This window comes from Papaver somniferum, chromosome 5 (genome assembly GCF_003573695.1).
Source record: "Papaver somniferum cultivar HN1 chromosome 5, ASM357369v1, whole genome shotgun sequence".
Lineage (NCBI taxonomy): Eukaryota > Viridiplantae > Streptophyta > Magnoliopsida > Ranunculales > Papaveraceae > Papaver > Papaver somniferum.
The window spans coordinates 258,430-278,485 of NC_039362.1; the positions used below are offsets into that span (position 1 = coordinate 258,430).

General features: G+C 38.7%; 1 protein-coding gene and 1 long non-coding RNA gene across 22 annotated transcripts; one reads left to right on the top strand and one right to left on the bottom strand.

The window, feature by feature from the left end:
- Nucleotides 1-9,319: 9,319 nt before the first annotated feature.
- Nucleotides 9,320-13,076, top strand: LOC113280842. The gene is made up of 6 exons (XR_003325781.1): nucleotides 9,320-10,273; nucleotides 10,386-10,470; nucleotides 10,634-10,987; nucleotides 11,663-11,736; nucleotides 12,340-12,470; nucleotides 12,712-13,076. It is a non-coding gene; the product is annotated as an uncharacterized LOC113280842 (long non-coding RNA).
- Nucleotides 13,077-13,179: 103 nt separating this feature from the next.
- On the bottom strand, nucleotides 13,180-17,872 carry LOC113280840 (ATPase 6, plasma membrane-type-like). Of its 21 annotated transcripts, none has more exons than XR_003325772.1 (12): nucleotides 17,611-17,872; nucleotides 17,115-17,324; nucleotides 15,674-16,722; nucleotides 15,230-15,535; nucleotides 14,953-15,089; nucleotides 14,632-14,720; nucleotides 14,522-14,524; nucleotides 14,265-14,434; nucleotides 13,863-14,183; nucleotides 13,663-13,773; nucleotides 13,528-13,587; nucleotides 13,180-13,463 (listed from the first exon to the last, which is right to left on the bottom strand). XR_003325772.1 is itself a non-coding variant. In XM_026529414.1 (10 exons), exons 6-10 carry the CDS (start codon nucleotides 14,145-14,147, stop codon nucleotides 13,254-13,256), a joined length of 579 nt encoding a protein of 192 aa, XP_026385199.1. In that variant the 5' UTR covers nucleotides 14,148-14,183; nucleotides 14,953-15,089; nucleotides 15,230-15,535; nucleotides 15,674-16,722; nucleotides 17,115-17,324; nucleotides 17,611-17,871; the 3' UTR covers nucleotides 13,180-13,253. The 21 variants fall into 21 exon arrangements, 2 of the variants coding, with proteins under 2 accessions (XP_026385199.1, XP_026385201.1); XR_003325773.1 differs by having other exon boundaries at nucleotides 14,632-14,751; XR_003325775.1 differs by lacking the exon at nucleotides 14,632-14,720 and having other exon boundaries at nucleotides 13,863-13,936; nucleotides 14,070-14,183; nucleotides 14,522-14,631; nucleotides 17,611-17,871.
- Between the last annotated feature and the right edge of the window lie 2,184 nt (nucleotides 17,873-20,056).

A 20,056-nucleotide genomic window follows, 5' to 3' on the forward strand; every position in this document is an offset into this window, starting at 1 on the left:
CTCAGCTCCAGAACTGGCTTTAAGATTTACCTGCAATGCGCAATAGGTATATCATAGTTTTTAAACTATCATCATCATTTTTAGGAAAGAGCAAACCATTAGAGATGCTCATGTCTGTTTCTACTGTTTTCTTTTTATCCTGCAGGCTAGTCTGATCTTGAAGTATTCATAATATTTGAAGTATTCTTTTTATGTGCGTTTACTCGAAATGCTAGTTTTTTTAGTTAGACAATTCTGTTCGAATTGGCAACTGTATAATGGCAATTGATATGTGTTGTATGAACTCTTATTTAATTATGTTTGTTTCAGTTTTTTATTAAACTTGTATCTCACCTGCTCTCATTTCTTTGCAGCCGAAGAGAAGCCAGGTACTTCTGTTCTATTAGCTTAAAGATGAAGATCGATAAAATTTGTAAGCAACACAAAGTTATATTAGCTTGATTTTTGTCTAATTATATATCCTAATTTCATCGACCTGTAAACTAACATGTAGTTATTGTATAAGATATATAAGATGACTCAGATCCAACAACAAAGCATCAGAAGGAAAGAAAAGATATGAAGTTGATATTTTCAACGAGAAGATATATTATGCCTTCTGGAGATCTGGTCCAAAGCCAAGCAAATGGAATCCCGAAGATGCCAAATGGACCTGGCTGAATAGCTTTGAAGACAACTGATGATGACTACTTGAGCGACACTTCTTTAATATCTGTGAAGACGTGCATATTTAACAATAGTTATGATGACAGTCGAGATGGTACAAGCATAGCAGGTAGTAGTAGCAGTAATTACTGTTGTATGGAATATGTAAATAGTGTTTCATGTTTCGGTCTAATTTTTTATTTTGAAATGATTCTCGGTATCTATTATGATTCTATTGAATGAATTTTTGTTAGTATTTTCCTTTGTCATTAATAAAAAGCTTGTAGTGGGTAATAATTTTGTCTTTGAAATTCTTTTCTAAGGCAAACAAAGAGTAGTTTGGGACCAAAAAAACCTCTTTAATGAAGAAGAAAGTCGTCCAAATTGGGCGAGTAAACCCATTTATTTGGTAAATTAACGAGACGTAGTAGGACGTACTATCGACTAAATCCTGACCGTCGACTAAATCTCAGACTATATTTGGTCTGGGACCAAGACTAAACCCAGATATAGTCGAGCGGTCGTATAGTTCACGCCCCACCACCAGGCGGGTATATAACCTACGCCCCACACAAGGCGTACGTAAAGTCCACGCCCCATACCAGGCGTGTTTTATACCTCCGCCCCATTTTATTTATTTTTATTTTGTATGGGGCGGGCATTATACCTCCGCCCCATTATTTTATTTTTTATTTTTTTAATTTTTGGAATCTCCCCGACACCAGACGGACGTATAGTTCACTCCCCACACCAGGCGAACATATAGTGTACTGGTAGGCTTGGGATAAGTGTATAAAATAAGAGAAATGAGGAATCCTACTTGTTATACCGCAAGTGCACGGCGTCTATTGAAGTTTGTGCAAGTACGGGTCGATCCACAGAGACTTGGGTGTGTAGTGTGAAGTTCTCTAAGCTATTTCTCTAAGTTTGTAAACAACAGTAACAAGGCAGTGAACAAAGAGGAAAATGAGTGATAGTTACAATGGCAGTGAGCCAAAGGCAGTGAGAAAGACGTTTACAGCTAAAGATAGTGAAACAGTGACAGTAGAGAAATTGACTTAAACAGTGACAAAGAAGAGCACTAGGGTCTTGAATCCACCTCCCAACCTAAGCTACTGATTTCATTTCTAGATGTGTTCTTATCCCTTTTCAGTGGACATTGATAAAGGTTCAAGTCTACCAAAGTATCCAGGGTAATCTCAATTTGGATAGTTCAAAGTCAACTAAAGTATCAATCTCTAGCATTAGTTGTCTGATTAAAGCACAACTAATCACAGATCAAATTGAGCAGTGGAACATGAGTTGAAGCATACACACACACAGAGTTGTTCTAACTACCTAGGTTGCATGACAAACAAGGTGAAAGCAATATGTGTGGCACAAGGATTAAACCATTCATATATCACTTAAGCATAACAAGAACATCATTTAAAACATCCATCAACTAGCCATAGACTGAGGGTTTCATCTAAACCTTAGTTAGCGATAAATTAAAACATGATGAATATGTGAAAATAAAAGTGAATTTGAAAGTGAAACAAAAACAGAACATGAAAAATAGAGGAACTGGCTAGTCCAGTCCTCTTGGTGGTGCACTGGCTAGTCCAGGCATACCTTACAACATTCACACACCCCTCTATTTATAACCAGAAACCCAATTATGGTTCATACAGAGAAAATCCCCAAATCCCCAAATTACAGTAAAATTAGGGCTAGAAATTTCTCACCAAATTCTCTGATAACTGCTCCATCACGTCGACCCATCCTTCATCTGCCTCTCATGGTCCATCTCCATGCTTCAATTGCGTCTCTAGCCTCACCTATTTTATCAATTTCTCACCTAGGGTTTCAGGGAGAGGTGAGGTGAGAAATCGACGAAATAGGTGGCTAGAGAAATAGGGGAAAGGTGGGTTTTGTGTGTTAGAGTGGTAGGGTGATGATGGTGGCTGTTGTGGTGGTTGAGGCAGTGGAGTTGGCGGAGTTGGTGGTGAAGGCGATGGTGGAGTTGGTTCTGCAGAGGGAGAAGAGAAGAGATGGAGTCGATGGAATGAGGAGAGGGGCGTGTTTGGTTGGGTAGGAATAGGGTTAGGTACTAGGGTGTTTGTCGGAGGCATCTGAGTTTGATGTTTCGCGAAGCTCGGGTGATAGATGATAACTTCCAAAACGGATCTAACGGTAAGATGGGAGCAGAATTGTAGCGACCGTTGGATGCAAAACATATCAAAACTAACGACGAAGATTAGAGTTAGGTGTTGTGGTGTAAAGCGGTTGTATCAAAATTTGATGAACATCAATGAAGCGACCGTAGGATGCTGAGATGATCCAATCTGACGGCGAGAACCGAGACGGGCTTGGGTTGAGATATTGGTTAGAGTTAGTGCTTGGGACCTGGACAATTCTGAGCCCACTTATTCTTTAAGAACAATTCTTCCTCTTCAAGTCCATTTCTACCCTTTTGGTCTTGTGCACAACATTCTTCGCGGCTTCCTTGTGTGATTCCTCTCGGCTTTTCACCACTTTTCTGCTCTTTTTCGCTCTGTGACTCATCTGAGCTTTATTTGGGACCTAAAAATAAAAAATTAAACCGTTTTAAGTATTTATTCTTGAGGAGAGTAAAATACAGAATATGGGATAATATCCAAATTTAAAGCACAAAAGATGAGTAAATTGGCAAGAAAAAGATATGGAAATATGCACTTTTTAGCACTCATCATGTACGCTCCACCAAATTTAATCTTCCACCCGTAGCGTCACACACCAGACTAAACCCAAATTTTGGTCTTTTTTTTCCTCTTTGGTCTTTGGTTATACTCGCACCACTGCAGTTGCCCTAAGAAATTTGTTTTCTAGGGCAAAAATAACGGTCATTAATTAAGATATTTGGAGGCAATTTTTTTTAACTTTTGAGGGGAAGTATTTGTCTTTGAACAAAACATTTAGACAACAAAATAAATCTTTGGTAGCGGAGGAGTTTTGTCTCCGAAAATTCTTTCTAAGGCAAGAAATTTGGTCACCAATGAAATATTTGGAGACGAACAAGTTATTCTTCAAAATTTGGTATTTAGAGGCTATTGATTTGGTCCCTGATTAAATAAATAGAGACGAATTTTTTTATTTCAGATAATTACTATCAAAGACAAAGTAAATTTTCATCAAACCTTAGTCTTTGAGACAACTTTTTCGGTCTTAATAATTATTATTAAAGACAAGTTAAATTGACACAAAATTTTCGTTTTTGAGACAATTTTATTGGCCTTAAATAATTATCATTAAAGACAAATTAGTTTTTCCTGGAATTTACATTTTTGCGACAAAAATCTTGCTCGCAAAAATATGCCTTTTGGTAGCGAATGTTTTCGTCTTTAAAATAACTTTCACAGACAATTTTATTATTTTGTGAAAGAAACATTTGTTGACAATAAATTTTTAGTTGTTAATTAATTTTTCTCGAGACTGATCGTAATTTTGTCGTTGTATACTTTCCCATACGGGGTATTTGAGACAACTCCGTGACAAAGAAAAATCCATCCCAAAAAATATTTTGAGACAAAAAAAAGGGATTTCCTGACAATATTTTTTGACACTAAATCCCCATTTTCTTGTAGTAAAAGATGTCGACCATTATGAGAATAAAGTGAAAAGGAAGAAGGAACGAAAAATAAAGGCATTGGATCTAAAGAAAGATGACGAATTACGCGTATACCTGGAAAAAGCTAAAGAGGGATGGGAAATACCTAGCGAGGTACCGGAAAAGTAAGGAGAACCTGCAAAGCCTGTAAAATAGCGAACCCCAATGGGAGAGCCTATTTTAAATTTCTCTACAGTTGAACCAAACGAAAGACATAAACCTGGGAACGGAAGAAGAACCGAAAATCATAAAGATTGGGACGAAGATGGATAAGGAAGAAGAAAGGAGGTTTGTGAAGCTACTGGCCGAATATGGATACATATTTGCGTGGAGTATGGAAGAAATTCCAGGCATTGACCCGAGAGTCGCGTGTCACAGACTAAAGTTGGAACCAGCAGTCAAGCCAGTAAGGTAGTGAATAAAAAAGATTGCAACAACTTATCGTGAGAAAATTGACAAAGAACTTCAAAAGATGATGGAGGAAGGCATCATAAAGCCGGCGAAATATCCAGATTGGATTGCGAATATGGTAATCGTACCAAAGAAGAACAATGGCGTAAGAATTTGTATTGATTTTAGTGACATGAATACCGCATGTCCCAAGGATATTTTCCCTTTGCCAAATATCCCACAGATGGTGGAGGGATCGTCTGGGTACAAAAGGTTATCATCCATGGATGGGTATTGTGGTTATAATCAAATACCTTTGGCCGAGGAAGATCAAGAGCACACAACGTTCTTCGCTCCTAGAGGGCTGTACTGTTACGCGAGAATGCCGTTTGGATTGAAAAATGCAGGAGCCACGTACCAACGGATGGTGGAAAAGATATTTGCAAAATGGGTGCACACAACGCTGGAGGTCTATGTGGATGATATGCTGGTCAAAACTAAGGACTCGAGAGATCATGTGGAAGACTTGAAAGAAATATTTGAACAACTGAGAAAGTATAAAATGAAGGTCAACCCGTTGAAGTGCGTTTTCGGAGTTGAATCGGCGAAGTTCTTGGGCCATATAGTTTCACGCAATGGCATAGAGGTGGATCCTGGAAGGTACATGCCATACTAGAAATGCCATCACCCGCTACCATAAAAGACGTGCAAAAGTTAAATGGGCAACTTGCGGCGTTGGGAAGATTCATCTCGCGGTCATCTGATAAGTGCAAGAACTTTTTTGATATTATGAAGAAGGGTGTGAAGTTTGCATTGACACAAGAATGCGAGGAAGCCGTGAAAGGGATAAAGGAATACCTTATCAGGTTGTCAATTCTGCAAAAACCGGAACCAAGAGAGGAGTTGTTACTCTGTCTGGCAGCAACGCCTAACTCTTTTAGTGCGGTCCTACTCCGGGACGACGGAGGGGTAGAAAAGCCCATATTTTACGTCAGTATAACCCTCAACTCGGCAGAGAGAAATTACCCTAACATCGAAAAATTGATACTTGCGTTATTTTACGCATCGACAAAAGCTACAGACTTATTTCCAGACCTAGAAAATTAATGTCCTCACTAGAGTGCCCATAGAATCAGTTTCAAGCATTCCAAAAGGGTGGGGAGAGCAGAAAGGTGGAATACTCAAATAAATCACTACGGATTAAAGTATGAAGGACAGACTTCCACGAAGTCACATATAGTAGCGGAGTTCCTCGCCGAATTTTCTTCGGAAGAGGATGAAAGGTTAGAAGACATGATGGAGATAGACGAAAGCCGGCCTGACCCAAGGGATCTATTGAAACAGAGTCATCCCATAAGTTGGGAAATATTAGTTGATGGAGCATCTAATAGCTGCGGAGGAGGCGTGGGATAAGTGTTCACTTCACCTACAGGTGACCGTATAGGGTTCTGCTTTCGGTTGGAATATAAAGCAACAAATAACGAGACCGAGTAAGAGTAAGAGGCAGTAGTGCAGGATCTGAGGATTGCGGTAGAAATGCAGTTGGACGAGATACGAATTACTAGTGATTCACAACTAGTAGTACGACAGATTGAAGGCGTATGCAATACAGTCGATCCAATTATGAAGAAGTATCAACAGCTCGTGCAAGAGTATTCGGCGAAGATACGTAGTATAATATGGAGGAACATAAATAGGGATAACAACCGAGATGAAGATGTATTATCTTTCATAGCATCCATGATTGAGAATCCAAAACTCAGGCATATTGTGATTGAGCGGCTGATGCAACCATCAGTAAGTAATGAAGAAAGAGAGATTTAGGTAATGATGGTGGAAGAAGGGAAATCATCCATGAGCGATGAGGACAGGAGAGTATCAATCTACATCTACTTAACGAAATGAGACTTTCCACGAGATAGACAAGAGGCAAACAAAATCAGAAGTAAATCCACGAACTATAAAGTACGAGAAGGGATCCTCTATAGGAGATCATTTTTGGGCCCATTGATGAGATGTTTATCGCGAGAGGAATGGATTGAAATCATGAAGTCAATTCATTATGGGACGCTGGGAACCACAGTGGAACAAGATCATTGGCTTACAGGGCTACTTTTGGTCGTACATGCACAAAGATTCAAATGACATTTCCGTAAGGTGTGAAGCGTGTAAAAGATTTGGGAAAAGGATACATGCATCAGCTACAAGTCTGAACTCGGTATTTAGCGTGTGGACGTTCGCTATGTGGGGGATAGATATTTTCGGACCCTTTGTCACGGGAACAAAGCAAAGAAGGTACTTGATAGTAGCAACATATTATTTCACAAAATGGGTGGAGGCGAAGGTTGTACAGCATACGCGAGATGGATATATATACGATTTTATCCCTGAAAACATTATTTGCAGATTTGAAATACCTGTATTGATCGTTTCAGTCAACGTGAAGCAGTTTGAAGGGGAGAACGTGAGAATGTTATTCAATGCATTTAGTATTCAATCCGGGAAATCTTCTCCATTATACCCCCAGAGTAACGGGTAAGCGGAAGCTACAAATAAAACAGTAGCATCCACGTTAAAAAAGAAGTTAGAGGGTCATCATAAGGGATGGTGTGAACATATCCCAAATGTACTGTGGTCGTTTAGAACCACCAGGCGAGAGGTAACAGGAGTGTCTCCTTTCTGCTTAACATATGGAGCAGAGGCGGTATTACTAACGGAAGCCATCATACCAACAACGAGGAGAGAAGCATGGGAAAAGGGCTGAACACGGATTTAATCCTCTAAATTATCTCGAAGAGAATAGATAAATCACGTTGCAGCATATGACGAACTATCACGAATGGTTATCTAGAGAATACAACAAAAGGGTGAAACCGATAAGTTTCGTCCCAGGAGAACTAGTGTTGCGAGAAATATACCCTACCAGCGAGGACCAGGAGGAAATCTAGAACCCACTTGGGAAGGAACATACATAGTAAAGAGGGTAGTTGGAAACGGGGCGTACGAATTGGCGGGATGTGAAGGGAAGGACACAGACGAAGAAGAAAGGACAATTTACGGCGAGATAGAACGACCCGACAGAAGGCTAGATCATCCTTGGAACCCAGTGTACATCAAGAAATATTATCCGTAAATTGTAAGAAGTGAAAAAGGTTTATCAATGAAATGTCTTTGCAGTATCTACCTATGAATATTTTTATTTAAATGAACGAAATAAAACCTCGTATTAGGAGGCAGATAAGATTTACAAAGTAAACAGTTTCTAGGGAAACTCAAAACCTTCGCCTAGGAAATCTGGGAATCCACGGCATGCACCCTAGTTCGCATGAAAGTGCAAGAGGAAAAGACCTAACGCATGTCGTGGGCAACTCTCAGGCAGAAAGTTAGGGGAAATGGTAAGTCAAATCCGCTGAGGGTCCTTTTTATGATGGCCTTCGGTAAGGGGTGCAGAAATATGACCAAGCCGCCGACGTATTCGGTTGAGCTGCGGGTGCCTGGGACGTCTGGAGCGTTCCCGGCCATGTCCGTCTGGCAAGTCTTGGCTACGATGCACTTGATCCCAAAGAAACCTCACTTAGGGTGTGATTTCGTAACTCTGAGCCTCATCGGCGAAGGGGATAAGAGGTCACGAAAACAACTGAATGTCGTAATAACCGGATGGGAGGAGACCAACATGCATGTTAGGGTTAACCTCCTTGAAGGGGCATTCAGGGGGAACATAAAGGGATGGCACCCTCCAGATTAGGGAGTTGTGTGACCAAAAAGAACGGCAATGTCATGGGGATGCTATTCATGGGAATACTTAGGCCCGTCATATTGTCGCAAAGAAGAAATTTGACCAAGGAGTTAAGGCGAGGTTGATGGATTGTTATTCGCAAGGGTAACAAGCGTTTGAGACTTCGCCGAAGTAGTACCCTTAATGACAGGGTGAGGCGCAATAAGACCCTAACTAGGAGGCGCGTTAAGAACTCATAAGCAAGCGAACGAAATGGCAAAAAATAAGCATCCTCATAACATACAAGAGGCAAAGTTAGGAAGGGCATAATCCGCGTAATCTCGTCTATTATCGGATAATGCACAATAAAAACAAGAGGCAAGTATATACTTTTATATTTTGTGTTCTCCTTGGCATTATCCTCACGAGATCACGAAGCGCTAAAGGCAAAACCTAGATCCATGAGATAAGGCAGCCAAGAAGGGGGCAAGAGGCAAAGGATCAAAGACAAATGCATATAATCAGAGCACAAGTATATACTTGACAAGAAAAGACTAATCTCGTAGACAAAATAAAAAAAATACATTTAGGATTGAAGTTTATATACATAAGAGATGGAAAAAACGAAGAGTACAGGACTATGTTTCCTAATCATCATCAGCTTCATCATGTCCGTCAGATTCTGCAGCTGCATCGGATTTTGTACCCTCGTCGTAAGAAGGATGCGGTTCATTAGGCATCAGTTCAGGTTCATCGTCAGAAAAAACTTCAAGCTCCAAAGAAACACGGGGAATATTCGCAGAGTCACAGACCTCATTGACAACCCTGACCTTCTCATCCATTTCGGCGAAGCTTCTTTGCAACTAAAGTGGCGTCTTTTATCATTTGGTCAAGATCTTCGTTTAGACCACGAACATCTTCTTGAAGGTGATAGACTTTATCTTTAAGCTTTTGTTCAGATTCGAAGACAAAAAAGTTGAATACACAGGCTATCCGGCGGAACGAAAAGAAATCAAACAATTAAAGAAAGAAAAGCGTACGAGGAAGCGCAGAGGAGGCCTTCCTTTCTTCGGCGAGCTGTGACTCCAACTGCAGGATGCGAGCGTTCTTTTGGGAAATATGGTTCCGACTCTCGAGGAGCTCCACAAGATGGGCCATGTTGTGATTATAACCCTGAGAATCAAAAACAACTACAAGATAAACAAGGTAGCAATAATTAAATAAAGAGAAAAGAATCAAGTTAATGGTCAAGCTCACCAGATTCATTAAAGAAAAATGTTGTTGTATGGAGAGATTCAAAGAAGTGTTCAAGATAAAATCCTGGTCAGCATTTAAGAAAGTGTCAGAGTTAAAGGAAGCCTGGGATTTTGTAGCTTCGGATATCGCAGATGGAATTGAACGAAGCACCACGAAGATGTCTCGTAGAAATTTCATATCAGGAAGATATGCGGGATCCTTAGATTTGTCCGGATGAACCTGTGCGGATGAAGAAGGCTGGGTGGAAACTATAAATTGAATCCCCACTCTTCAACAATAATGGTGAAACAGTACAATAACAAGAGAAATTGAACCTTTTCTTCATCTACTCTATCTCCTCCAGAAAACCAGAGGAACGGAAAACCTCATTTTCTGATGAACTGTGTTCATCATTAAATAAACTCCATACTCAACCTCCTCATGACCTCTCATCTCTCTAGAAACCCAAACTTTTCCCTAATAATCGTTCAATTCACCAGATCTATTCAAGGTCGTCAATTAATCAATAACTTGTGTTGTTTTTTAACCATTTGAAGAAGTTAAAAAAGAGCACAAAATGAAAACCCTAACTGGTGTTGGATTTCTTTTCGTGGTATGGGTAATTCTCAGTATTTCATCTACAAACAGCTAATTTCAGGGTAAGAAACACATAATGGAAATCCTAATTTTCCAAAAAAAAATTTGAAGCACGTTAATTTTGAAGCACGTTAACTGATTTGTAAATTGATTTTGTTAATTTTTCCGCTGAAGCACATCGGTATGGACATGTGGGATGTGGCTCTGGAGAGAAGGGACAAAAATTTTGCTCGAGAAATTGTATACTGAGAAGATCTATGTCAGATTTGTTTTTTCCCCAATTAATTGATAGTGTTTTCCCAATTTGATTTCTCTTGATGGATTTATTCTTATTTTTACTTGAGCATCAACAAGTGAAGTTAGAGTTTTGAGTTTTATTTTGTTTACTAATTTGAATTGAAGAATCTTGGTTTATTTTTCAGGGGTTTGGAACGGGGTGCTGGTTACTACACTGGATATTTAAACAATGGGAGGATACATAAGCTTCATTATTTGTGTTTCCAATAGATTTCCACAAATAATGAAGCTTATATATCACTTTCAGTTCTCATCAGTTCTGTTTGTAGCTTATTGTGGTGATGCGGTGGTGGTACTAGATATGGTGGTGGCAGAATATCTCCAGAGATTGCTTTGCAAGTGCACTTGGAGCTTATTATACTAAGGATGAAGATTATGAAGTAACTGTACAGTTGGTGGTAAAAGCTGGCTATCCAAATGCCGAGGAGCTGGCACTCAATGACTAGTTTCGCGTAAGACATACCCTTGAGATTATCATGGTTAGTTTCTTTTTTTTTGGTGCTCGAGTTGTGAATTATTGCAGGTTATTAGTCTTGTCAGTGCACAAAATGCATCTCTTCATCCTGATGATGTATTATTACTAGATATCAGACTTGATTGCTTTATATCATGCATAGGCGAAATTCAGTAAGGATCTTGATGGAAAGATTACACTTTCTTCAAAGTGGATTATGTCTTAGGACACATTTGTTATAGCTTATGCTTAAGCATCACATTTTTTATAAGCGTTTTTTGTTTTGCCATCTGTTGTGAATTGTAGAGTGTTTGAACAACTTGGGTTTCTGGTTCAAATTTATCTCATGCTTTGTGGACCTTAGTTTATCCTGACCTTAGTGCTCGTATCTAGCAGTCACATTATAAGTTGGGCAATCATGGGGTTTTAGGGAAGTATGGATGATGAAGTTAGGCTACCCCTGCATCAATGAAAAGGTGGCTCACATCATTAAATTTCCTTAAAATGAAACACTTTAAGATTTTCTTGTGGACAAATGTGATTCTGGATGTTAATCGATACCGTGGATTGAACCTGATTTTTTTTCCCTTTTTTTCCTGGCAACACTTATCTGATCTATTTTTCTGAATAAGAAATAAAATATCTTATTTTCCCATCTTTTGCCTATTCCTTGAAAGCTGACGCCTTGTTTATCTTGTAGGTTTGAAGTGGGTGATTATGATTGGTTGAGTTTGCTCCTTGCTTGAGGCAGAAGACATACAAGGAAATTAAAGAGTATGTATTTTTGGACTGGCATAATAATTGAAACAGTTTTTAGGAAGATTGTAACAAGAACATGAGTCCGTTAGTTCTGTATTGAAGTTCTATATGAAATAGGTGTGACATTTTGATTAGAATGCTAGCAATTGCCGACAAAGATGAGTACCAGTAGGTCCACCAGCTCCAGCTGTCACTATGAAACTTATTCTTTTGATTTTCTATGGTGTGACATGTCCGTAGTCCTGATAGCTTTTGTCATTGTGAAGTACTGCGTGCAACCTTAGTGATTGATATACAAGTGGATAGTACAAGCAATTGATTTGTAGATCGAATGGGGATTTCATTTCTCTTTTGCATATCTACTGTTTTCATACTTTTTTTTTATATTCCAGAATCTAGTCACACCTATCTGTTTGGTATGATATGGCATATATCATATTTTTAATTCATATACATCTGAAGTCCTTCGCATTTCTACTGTTTTTATACTTTTTTTTTATATTCCAGAATCTAATCACACCTATCTGTTTTGCATGATATGACACATATTACATTTGTATGCCTTAAGATGATCATATTATTTTAACTTATGTTGTTGAATTTAACTGTTGATTGCAGATGAGATGAAGAACTTTTTTGCTTGCATATGTCGACATGAAATCCTTAACTCTGAAAATGTTGACAACCCTAGCAATGTCATGGAGCTTAGGTTTTGGTCTTTTTACAAAGATAAACATCAGCAAGGACTGGTAATTGCTTACAACTTTTCGTTGTGTTTTTGTAGGATTTCTTTTTCATAATTTAACTAGGTCTCCTACCGTCTCCTATCTCATGATATTTCTATGTTAGTTGAGAAGCTCCATAGTTTTGATAATTTATGTATATCTGATCATGGGTGGTTGGGACATCTGGATGCTCATCATTTCTTATTACTATTGGCATGAGCATGTGAATCATGTAACTGAGTTTTATCAACTCAATGTTTTGCAGGCTGCAAGAGAAACTGGTGCACTTGAAGAAGCGAAGGATAATGTTGAAAAACAAGTGGAGGCTCTTACATGGCATTTGCAGTTGATAGCTCTTGGCATGTTCAAGGTGTTGCGTGTAAAATGTTACTATTAAACCATGGAGTATTTTAGAAAAAAATTGTTGAAACTCAGAACGTCGTCCTTAGCAACAATCTGAAAATAGAAGATTCATATTACCATACGCGGTGTTATACTTTTTAGGTCAAGTTGCCTTGGTAGTTTTGTCTGAAAAAGATTCAGATTTGGATCATGAGTGATTCTGGTTTTTTTAATTTGTACAACAGATTCTGTTTTTAATAAAATGCTAATTCAATCTTTTGTTTGTCATATTTGAGTTTAGTTTCATATTTATAGATGGTTCCAGTCGATTCAGCTGAATCAGTTTTTAATTCAGCTGAATTAATTTCATTTTTTTTTTTGTAAAATATAATCCAGCAAAACGGCTGCTTTTATCAGTTATGAAGGCTGCCAATTATAGTCGTTATTTGAAAAATTTAAAGAATCTCAGAAACAGTCAGTTTGGGAAATAAGACTACAAAGTTGGAGCTCCCGGAAACAGTCCTTTTTCAACGTTTTAAGTGTGTTTCTGGCGGACTGTTTTATTTCAATTTCCACTATTGAGAAACGAAGCTGGATAGAAGTGGAAGAAACTTTTGAACGGTCACGCTTCCTTGTATTTGCAGCAGGACCCGTTGCATCTTGAGATTCTCCCTTCTGCGAAACAAAGGATTAGAAGTTTGCATAAGAAAATAAGAAATGTAATTCACAAGACGCAGACCTGTGCGGGAGGCGGCTTCTTGGAACGATCCTTTATCATACCAGGAGGAGGGAAAGAATACTAAGGCAAAAAACAAGGGTGTTAAGAGGGGCGTAGGGACAATAGAGGGAAAATCGAGGAAAAGGAAAAACTTACCGGTGAATTAGCCCTATGCCAGTTTCCTTCGGAATCGATGTACGTAATGGATGTCCGCTTTTCTACAGGATTGAACGGTATAAAATGAACCAGTGTGATGTTTCCGTGTGCCTGAAGCAAGAAATGAAAACACAAAACTTCCTTAGCTAGCAGGGGAAAAAATATTCCAGTTTGTCTTAGATTTTGTTTCTATTCCTCACCTCCTTTGGGTCAGCGACCATGTTAATAATGGCCGTGTCGATGGCGTCTCGATTTTCAAGCCTTAAGGCTCTAGCTGCAAGCAGCACAACAGTGTGTCGGTCTATATTTTTGCTAAAAACCTACAAAGGATGCATGTCATGGAAACATGATTTGACAAGAACATCTCCAAGTTTCTGACAAAAATTTGTTATCTAGCCCATGTGTACCAAAAAAAGGCTTCGATCGACAGTGAGGCGACTCAGGGTTCCAGTTTTATCACTGCAGAGGATATCCATTCCAGCCATTTCTTCTACCACAGTCGTCTGTTTTGTAATAGCATCCTTGATATACAACAAATGGAGATGAACAACATTACACACAATCGGGGAATCCCTTAAAACAATTTACTTGAAGTTATGTACCTGCTGTTACAGGCAATGAGAGCCAATTGCAAGCGTAACGGATAAAACTGTGGGCACAGCTATGGGTATTCCTACAATTAACAGAACAAGAAGGGAAAAATAACGATGATCTCAAGGATCATTCCCACGGCTATCGAACAAATGCAGCATTTTTCAATGGAAGTAAGAGACTGCATGGAAAACAGTTCTCAAATTAAACTCCATTCACTTGACTTCAGAGATTTTGGACTTTTAATGGATAATAGAGACGTCGGTACCTTCTGGAAATGGCCAACAACATCAGTTGAGTCAATTTTTAGAGGGTCTCCTTCAATTTTAGCAGAACAACGATCCTAACTTTCACAAGCATAACAGTTGAGTAGTATACCTAAGAATTATGAAAAGACTTTTCATAAAATGGCCGTTGTAGGGATAAACAAGAAAATGATTTCTCAATGAAAGAGAAGCTGCCTGTTACTGGAGTAGAGAGGAAAGAATCCACGTGCCACTAGAAGTAGTTAATGATTTGCATGCTTTTAGGATTATACAAAGACTAATGATATATATATATCAATACGATTTCATAGCTAGAGGATGCCAGTATACATACATAAAACAAAATTCATGGTTCATATTTCGAAGGGAAATTGAACAAACTTCAACCTAGAAGGAGTAACTGTACGCGTACGGTGGAATTGTGGTAAATTACCTCAAGAATTCGGTTAAGAGTTACCGACAGCTCCTCAGAACCTGCTTAATTTTATCCCGTACTCAGTACTGATTGATGTGATTTGTCTCTCATTAAGATTGGCAACAATTTTTGGATCAAATCCTGAAAATGCATCCCTGAAAAAGCATATTTTTTCTTTTAGCACCAATCTGTACATAAAACCAAAGAGGTAGATGATAAAATTTTAGAAGAATAAATCAAACAACATAAACATAGTTGGCTTTTAAAGGAAAAGTACAAAACTATAAATACCCACCAGATCAAAGGAAATCAAATGTTAGCATCCAAAGATATACTCCCAGAGATGGCAGATCATAGAAAATTATGTTGAAAATCATACTATGCAGATTTAAGGAGGGCATATAACAAAGTTCTTGATAGAAAAACATCCCTGCCTTGTTAAGACCAGGTCCAAGAAGACGGGGAATCTGCTTGATAACAGCTTCTGAGGATAGAAAAACATGGAACTTCTTGTTCTTGCAAGCTTCTTGACCAACTTCTTGTTCTTGTTAAGCTTCTTAACACCTTCAACATCCATGTACTCAAGACTGATCTTCTGAGTCTGTAATCAAAAGTAACAAAGTATTATTACAAGGGACAGAATCTTACCAATGCGACCCTAGTAACTAGAGAATTTGAGAACTCGAGCAAATAATTGACATAATAAAATTATGAAGATGTAACCATCATAGCGGCCAACCTGGAGGCGGCACTGCCATTGCGGAGTTGTAACTGCAGCAAACAAATCAGACTATTAATAAGATATGTTTCACAGCTATTTAAAATAATCAGCAAAGATGGAAATGGAGTAAATGTGTTTCACTGTAACGGAGGTTCTTGTTTGCTTTTGCACGAGCACAAATGCTACATCAGCCATTCACGGACCACTAGTATGAAGTTCATGAACACTTATAACAAAAGCCTTGAGAATAATAATTAAGTAATTGGCTTCTCCAGTCCTATGGGAATTCTGAGTACATATTATTACAAACATAAAAGAGTTTCTAATTAGCTGCTAATTAAGTGAAAAAGATCCTAGAAGAACAACCATTTCTAAGCAAACATATAAATATTGCCGTGACCTTATCCAGTGCAGATGATGTGAAGGAATGTAATAACTATTGGAAAAAGTTTTTCCAGCCATTTTCCCAATACTCAAGCTAACAGAGCATTAAAAGACTATCATGATTTAGACTACCCATTTGTGCATTCAGGAGGGTCCCAAAGAATAACTCTTCACGACCAGCAAAAGAAACACATATTAGAAGAGAGAAGAGAGACATGAATAACATGCAAAAGGGTGTTAAGGATGTATACATAGGCTGCATTGCACCAAATGCAACCGTGGAGGATACCCAATACCAGCTGGACCTGGCACCATACCACCACCATAATTGGAATGTGGAGTTTCCACTTTAACTAACTTTGACGGGACATCTGATTAATACAGAGCAATGAATTTCTGAGATGTCAATTTATATAAGACCCTAAATCAGTTTCTAGAGAGACTCCCCCCCAAGGTATGAGTGATTGAACACTCAAAGATTGATGTCCCTTTCAGGGTCTATGAACATGTAACGGAGCTGTTATTATTCGTATTAGACACATTATATATCATTCCCATGTGAAAAATAAAAGCCTTAAAGACCACCCCTCAAGGCGAGGACCAAATGAAGAACACAACCCCCCTCGATGTTGTAGTCTTTGGCAGTTTTGTCATCAGCAAGTTGTTTTCCAGCACAGATAAGCCTGCAAACCAATTTCAGAATACCAATGAGACACTAAACTTAGCAATATGGATTCACAGAAGCAACAGATGACGCAGAAGATTAGTTTGAAACGCCTCACACAACATTTTTTACACTCAAAGAAATAAGATAATTAGCTAAACATCCACAGGCTACGAGTTTTCTTTATTCAACTTTCACAACCTAGCCTTCAGCTAACCGGAGGACGCCCTAAGCAGCAGCAGATATTCTTTCATATATAGGGATATTAGAGCACAAGCAAAATCGGTAGTTCTGACCTATAAGCAAAAAAGCTGCATATTTGAAGTAACACGGGGCAATTTTATAAACTATTGCGAGGGAGGGAGCATAGAAACATATAACAAATCAGATATTTATTGAGAAATAAAATACCTCTGCTGAACAGGAGGGATGCCTTCCTTCTCCTCAACACGCTCCTTGATTATATCAATGGTGTCAGTTGGTTCAATATCAATTTCAATTTCTTTACCAGTAAGTGTCTTAACCTTGATCATGGTTCCTCCCCTAAGCCTCAAGATCAAATGAAGGGTTGATCCCATTTGGATGTTGTAATCAGCAAGGGTACGCCCATCTTCCAATTAACTGTTTACCAGCAACAATCAATCTCTGCTGATATGGTTAAGTTACAACCACTTAAGTAATTTTACACTTCATTAGATTCATTAACTTGCACACAGGACAACAATCAAATAGGAACATTAAGAATATAAAACATACAAAATAAATCAAGCAGAGAGATGGAATAACAGTAAATAGCAAAGAACCCTTGTCTCGAAATTTCAGATACTATCTAGTTAGGTCAAAATTAAAAACCCTAATTCTATCAAAAGATTTCAGATGAAAACAAAATTAAGCACAAAGTTTATACCTGATGATAATCCAAAAAATCAGTTAATATCAGACTTGAATGATTTGATTCTTAGATTTCAGGCAAACCTTACTGAAGATAGGGTTTGATTAGATGATGGATTTGTAGATCGAGATTTCTTAATGATGGGTTTTCATTAGATGATGGATTTCTTGTTGAAACCTAAAATCTATTGAAGATGGGGTATACTGCAGATTTGTTGGAGATTGAAGAAGTGAAAAGCTTTTCTGTTCGCTCTCGGCTAAAAGAGAGAAAGCTTTCGATGAAAAAAAAAAATAGAAAAGAAAGAGAGTAATTTTAATTTTGCAAAAAAATTTAAGGAAAAAAATACCGAAAATAATAATAATAAAAAATAGCCTAATAGCCCATAAAAAAATTGTGTATTACAGAAAAACCACACGATGTACTATGGTTGTACACGTTAGAATACGCTGTACCACTAATGAACGATATTAACGTTGTTAATTGTGCAACGGATAATTTGGTGTGCAACGGATATTAATGTTGTTAATTGTACAACTTCTTTATCTTTTGCGCACCACCGAAAATGAAGCGTCGCTAAAACCAGGATATGGTGTAGTGATGACCCCATGGGGCATTTTGGACCAATTTAGCCGACCCAGTTCATATGTGGCGAGATGGGCGTGCTTGGGAAGAGGACCGGTCTTCCAAACCCCACACGAAGGGACCTTCGACAACTAGGGGATACATCATCTAGTTTTCGTCGTTAGAGAAGCGAAGGTACCTATTCCTCTTCTCGCCGGTAGGATCAACATCCAAAAGAAGTGCCTGGGATGGATCAGTCAAAGTCTTGCGAGTAAGCTTCACGCTCCACTCTTGATACGCTCTTGAGGCTAAAAACTGGCTGTAGTAAATTGCAAAGAAGGACTCAATGTGGTAATCCGCAGAGGGAAAGTCCGAACCTAACTCCGGAATCTGGGAAGGAAGGCCATTGGATCTCCGAACAAATTTGTTAGCCAAACAAATAGTGTTCCCACTAAATTGATAAACACCGGAGCGGAGGCAAGCCAAAATCTCCAGAAATAGAGGGTTCTTGAGATCGTACAGGGGGAAACAAAGTCCTGCTCTCAAATGACCAGTGGTGATGATCATCCTCGTTGAATTCCAGGTTTCAGCCTGAATCCACCGATAATTTAACTCTATCCATTTGGTAGCGGTGATAGGAGGAGTAACGGAGGAATCAATTGCGGGAGATAAGGTGATTCCTACCTTGTTAAGATCGGTTTTAAAGTCTTCATAAGTCCAGGATGTGGTTGGAGGAGGAACTTTTGTGGGATCCATTAAAGATGAGCAAAGCTTATAGAAAACGAGAGGGAAAAGAAGAAGAAGCTAAAGTTGTAGATAAATGAGAGGTTAGGGTATTTATACGAGACAGCCGGTCAAAATAACCTGTGACTCAGGGACACGAACCGGTGAGCGACGGTTACGAGGAGAAGATGACCACGTGGAAAACAAAGAGAGGCAAGAGAGGCAGTTATTAAACTCCAGAAGGTTCTTATTCTCATCTCTTTATGATCGAGCAGAATAAGAAAAGGCATAATGTAGGTACCGAAATACGAATCGACACGTGGTCATAGGGAAGATGCGAGAATCTGGTGAAAAGATCTTATTTCAAAACCCCGAGATTCTTTGTCATGGACTTGTCAAATCAAGTCAGGAGTCAACATCATTTTCCTAACAACGAAGTAAAAGGTCAGGACGAATTAACTCGCCCAGGGAATGCAAGCTGCGAAAAGACTGAGGGGTTTCACCTAAGACACCCATCCGAAGTAACCACGGGAAAGATAACTTGGCTTGGTCGAATATCTAACCCCACGAAGTAGATAAAATAAGACAGGTGTCCCGACAGGCCCACGTGAAGTTAGCGAAAGGTGGGGGGAAAACTTTATGGAATATGCTCCAGGTGAGGCATAAAGTAACTTCGGCGAGATAAAGTGAGCTGTATACCACTAGGGTAGCTTAGGCCTATAAATAGAGTCCTGGGGACACTGTAAAGAGAGAGATCTTTTGGAGAGGGTAAGGTCTAGGCTTAAAGAGTAAATTAGGGTTTCCTTGTAACGCACGAGAGTAACTTGTATTTCGCTTGGAATCAATAAATAAAACTTAAGTTCTTGTATTCATTATGTCTTAGATCTACTTGACTACCATTTGGGTGTGTTGCTGGATTTCCAGAAATCACAATACTATGATTCATTCTTTCATTCCACACAAAATTAAACACACACTACGACTTCACTTTTACTATATCATTGTGATATACTAGCATTCACCTCAATACCAAATGAGAAGAACTATAGTTTAACTATAATTACTGAAATCCAAAAGTTAACTTACACTTTGCTGGATTATTAACTTGAATCCAATTTCTCCTTTGATTTTGAGTTCCAACACATAGAATTATAGTCTAACCCGAGGATTCAGCAAC